This window comes from Octopus bimaculoides, chromosome 29, assembly GCF_046866305.1.
Source record: "Octopus bimaculoides isolate indiv1 chromosome 29, ASM4686630v1, whole genome shotgun sequence".
Classification (NCBI taxonomy): Eukaryota; Metazoa; Mollusca; class Cephalopoda; order Octopoda; family Octopodidae; genus Octopus; species Octopus bimaculoides.
The window spans coordinates 15,712,636-15,717,635 of NC_142956.1; the positions used below are offsets into that span (position 1 = coordinate 15,712,636).

Genomic DNA, 5,000 nt, shown 5'->3' on the forward strand with positions numbered 1-5,000 from the left:
GTTGTTTGTGGAAGGCCGGCAGTCGCCCATGCTGATAACAAATGAAATAGCAAATTGATAGAATGCTACACAGTGGGACTGATCCTAAAACCATGCGGTTGGGAAGCAAACTTCCTACCGCACAGCCATATATGCGCATGGAAGCTTCTTTCAGTTTCCATCTACCAAATCCACTCACAAGGTCTTCAACCATTGTGTGCTGCCTACCATTAAGTAGAGCCATGAAAATGGATTAAGAGCAACAGAAAGCGCCATGGAAAGGAGAGAAAGCTGAAGATTAACAGAATGGATTAAGTGGAGGAACAACAGGATAAAGGTGGCAACAGGATTAACAGGTATTATCTGGGATAAGTGTTTAGAAGAAAAGATAAGAGATGAAATTGATAGAGTGGACACATGTTGGCACTCCATCGCTTACGACGTCTAGGGTTCCAGTTGATCCGATCAACGGAACAGCCTGCTCGTGAAATTAACGTGCAAGAGGTTGAGCACTCCACAGACACGTGTACCCTTAACGTAGTTCTCGGGGATATTCAGCATGACACAGAGTGTGACAAGGCTGACCCTTTGAATTACAGGCACAACAGAAACAGGAAGTAAGAGTGAGAGAAAGTTGTGGTGAAAGAGTACAGCAGGGTTCGCCACCATCCCCTGCCGGAGCCTCGTGGAGCTTTTTAGGTGTTTTCGTTCAATAAACACTCACAACGCCCGGTCTGGGAATCGAAACCGCGATCCTATGACCGCGAGTGCGCTGCCCTAACCCCTTGACCATTGCGCCTCCACAGAGTGGACACAATATCCAGAGAAAAGAAAGAGGAGGGGAAGACCTATGTAGAAGTTGGAATGAAGACTTTGTTAAATTCTTTGGCACCCAAACATGGATGAGGAAAACATCAGATGGAGATTGGTGGAGAGAAGATGCTGAGGCCTTCATGCGAAGAAGATGAAGATTATAAGAAATAGCTTGGTTTCTTTGTCTAACATTTTACATAATTCAAACATCCAAGTCCGCCGGTACAGTCCAAGTAAAGAATATATATAAATGATATATATTCAGTAATTGCAAAAACAATAAATGAAGTATAAGGAAAAGGAAAAATTCTAAGTGTAGACAAACTTTAATTCATAATCCAGGTTTGGTACAGAACCAATATACATTCTACAGATTGTTTCAGAGTTTAATTAATTCCAAAGACAAAAACGATAAATTCTTCATGGAATTACATATTGGTATTAATAATTATGACCAATGAAAATATACAAAGAGTTTTTTGTTTTTGTCTTTGTAGATTGTATATGGATTCTCTACCAACCTGAATTTTGAAGTAAAGTTTGTCTACACTTACAATTTTTCGTACCGCCTGACTGGCCTTCGTAGGATTTTCGAGCGAGATCGTTGCCAGTGCCCCTGGACTGGCTCTTGTGCAGGTGGCACATAAAATACACCATTTTGAGCGTGGCCGTTGCCAGTACTGCCTGACTGGCCTTCGTGCGGGTGGCACGTAAAAGCACCCACTACACTCTCGGAGTGATTGGCGTTAGGAAGGGCATCCAGCTGTAGAAACTCAGCCAAATCAGACTGGAGCCCGGTGTAGCCATCTGGTTTCACCAGTCCTCACAGTCAAATCGTCCAACCCATGCTAGCATGGACACCAGATATTAAACAATGATGATGATGATGATGATATATATATATATGTATGTATATATATATATATATATATATATATATATATATATATATATATATATATATATATATAATTTAGAGAAAAGAACCACAATTCCTGAATTCATCCATGAAAATCCACACTCACATATAGAAAAATTTAATAAGTAAATACACTAAAAAGATCTATGATAAAAATACAAAGTAATAATTATTAAAATAATAATTAAAATAATAATAATATCACTTTGTATTTTATTATAGTTCTTTTTAGTGTATTTACTTATTAAATTTTTTCTATATGTGACTGTGGATTTTCATGGATGAGTTTATGAACTTTGGTTCTTTTCTCTAAATTATATATTTATATATTATATACTGTGAAACTTAATTTAATTTAAATTTTGATAAATTAAATTAAATTGAGTCTTTACCTGTAAATTTGGATTTTCATCCCTAATATTATTATCATTTTATATATATATATATATATATATATATATATATATATATATATATACGACAGGCTTCTTTTAGTTTCCGCCTACCAAATCCACGCACAAGGATTTGGTTGGACTGAGGCTATAGCAGAAAACACTTGCCCAAGGTGCTGTGCAAAAATAACACTGAGCCTGGAACCATGTGGTTGCGAAGCAAGCTTCTTACCACATTACCGTGCCCAAGCCTAGTGTGTGTGTGTGTGTGTGTGTGTGTGTGTGTATATATATATATATATATATATATATATTTCGTATGTGTATTTGGTGTGCCAGATTCTTGATGTGGATACGTGTGTTGAATGAAATACAATTAAACTTGGGAGAGGCATAATGCCAGTAATAAACACACGCACTGGTTTATTAATTTATAAACAGTATTTAGTTTTGATTCAAAATAAATGGAAGTGGAGAGACAAGTTACTGAAGAGATTGCTAGAGTGCAATGAAATGATTTAACAAAAAAAAAAAAAAAAACTAAAAACTAAATAGTGTTTATAAATTAATAAAGGACTGAACCAGTGCGTGTGTTTATTACCGGCATAATGCCTCTCCCAAGGTTTAATCGTATATAAAGATATATATAGCTATAGATATATGTATATATATACACATACATACACACACATATATTTATATAGATATAGATAGATATATATACACATTCATACACACACGGATACACAAGTATATATTTATATACACACTTATAGATACATGTATATGTTTTTCTGTCCTTGTGTGTGAGTATATATATATGTGCATATATATATATATATATATATATATATATATATATATATATATATATATATACATATGAAATGTAGAGATATATATACATATTTAATGAGGTTTGATGTATAAAGAGAAAGAGTGATAGATGTAATGTGAACCTACCTGCTAATGATTGTAACAATCCACAAATCCTGGCGATTTTCTGTTCAAGAGCAAAGGGCACGATCAGAGCAAACAAGGTGAGGATTGAACTCGTGACTGTCAAGAAGCAACCTGATCCATACAGCCCTGCAGCAACCTGCCAGGAAAGGGTTGGTAACTTACCCAGTAACATCACGCCGCCGTAGTTATGACACACTGGCATGGAGTGAATGGTGTGGGCTACAAGTGCCACAGGAGTAACAGAAGTCCCAGGATGAGCAAAAGATTTGGAGACAGTAGGCGACGAAGGGCTCTCAGGAGAGGCAGAGGTCACAGGGATGGTAAGTGTCCTGGGAACCGTAGAAGACACATGAAGTCCAGGAGAGGCACATTGTGGGATTTGCTGCAGATAATCTGAGTTTGTAGTTTGATCTAAATGGCAGTAGGCCAACATTCCGAACGAGTGAGTAAAATCAAGGTTTAGGAACCAGAACGGCTGGAAAAGGCTGGAGGTACAGATGGTGGCCACCACCAAAGACAACATTGACCACAGCCAGGTGATTGGCGAGACCATGTGAAAACAACGTTTTAGGTAATGTTTGAGATACATTCTCACTTGTTGGTCACAAACAGGGTCCCTAGGTTTATCAGTGAAATTGTATGAAATTCTATGTGCGTGTATGTATGTATGTGTGAATGTATCTGTGTATTTATATATTCATATGTATATATACCTATACATACATATGTATATATATCTATATTCCCGAGCGTCTAGTAACACTATCCATATCACGTCCTCACGTTGTTGTTTTTTGTCTTTTTTTGAACCTATATATATATATATAAACTGTCCGATGAACGGGAATGTGACACTAAGTAGCAGTTTTTTTGTGATGTTTTTGCTGTTTTAATATCAATGAAGCATATTAGTCCACCTCTGGTGTTCGAGTACTATTTTCCCCCCACCTTGCTTCACATTTATGTGCTTACTTTGGTGTATATATATATATATATATATATATATATATATATATATATATATATACATATATTCCACAATGTAACCTCGTGGATACCGTTGGCGATTTTTCTTCCTCCGCTTTTCCCTTCTTTGGACTTTCCTATGTTTCCGACGAAGAGTTCCGCTCGAAACGTCAAATTCTCTTTCTTTCCTTTCCCGAGCGTCCAGTAACACAATATCCGTATCACGTCCTTGCGTTGTTCTTTTTTTGTTGTTTTTTTTGTCGTTTTTCTTTTTTGAACCTATATATATATATATATATATATATGTGTATATGTATATGTATGTATGTATATGTTTATATATATATATATGTGTGCGTGTGTGAGTAAGTATATATATATGAAACTGTAAGGTTTCATATGAGTCCACAACTATGAGTCCACTGCATTCTATAGCAGAAACAACTGTAAGCTAATGAAGTTCATAAAATAATCCTTTTTTCTTACATACACACACACACACACACATATATATATATATATGAATGAAGGGGTTTGGTTTAGTGGTTAGGGTGTTGTGGACATAACAGTAAGGTTGTGGTTACAGTTCATGCACCATGTGATGTGCTGTGTCCTTGAGCAAAACATATCATTTTATATTGCTCCAGTCCATTCAGCTGGTAAAAGTGAATAATCCTGAGATAGACTGGCGTCCTATCCAGGGGGAGAATAAATGTGTCACAGAATCTGGGAAATAGGCCGCATGAGCCTATGTCATGCGAAGGACCTTTGATCCTTTATTGATAAATATATATATGTATGTATGTATGTACTGTATTTTAAAGTGTACAGGGAACCCTTGTGTAGAAGGAACCCCTAATTTTTGGGGCTTAAAATTTGGGGAAAAAAAAGGTTTTGTAAGGGATTATAATACTGTCCATGTAGAAGAAACTCCCATTTTTTTAATCCTAATTTTTGACAAAAAAGGG

General features: G+C 36.1%; 1 protein-coding gene across 2 annotated transcripts in view; it reads right to left on the minus strand.

Moving 5' to 3' along the window:
• The window catches only part of LOC106871538 (uncharacterized), a 33,632-nt gene that overhangs the window by 11,100 nt on the left and 17,532 nt on the right, over window positions 1–5,000 (minus strand). Inside the window, exon 1 of one of the 2 annotated variants that reach the window (XM_089345661.1) lies at window positions 3,067–3,991. The exons of the other annotated variant lie outside the window; for it this stretch is intronic. Within the exon in view, the coding sequence (XP_089201787.1) occupies window positions 3,067–3,655 (589 nt within the window). The 5' untranslated portion in view covers window positions 3,656–3,991. Of the gene's footprint in view, window positions 1–3,066; window positions 3,992–5,000 lie in introns of those variants that run through there. 2 annotated transcript variants of the gene reach the window in all.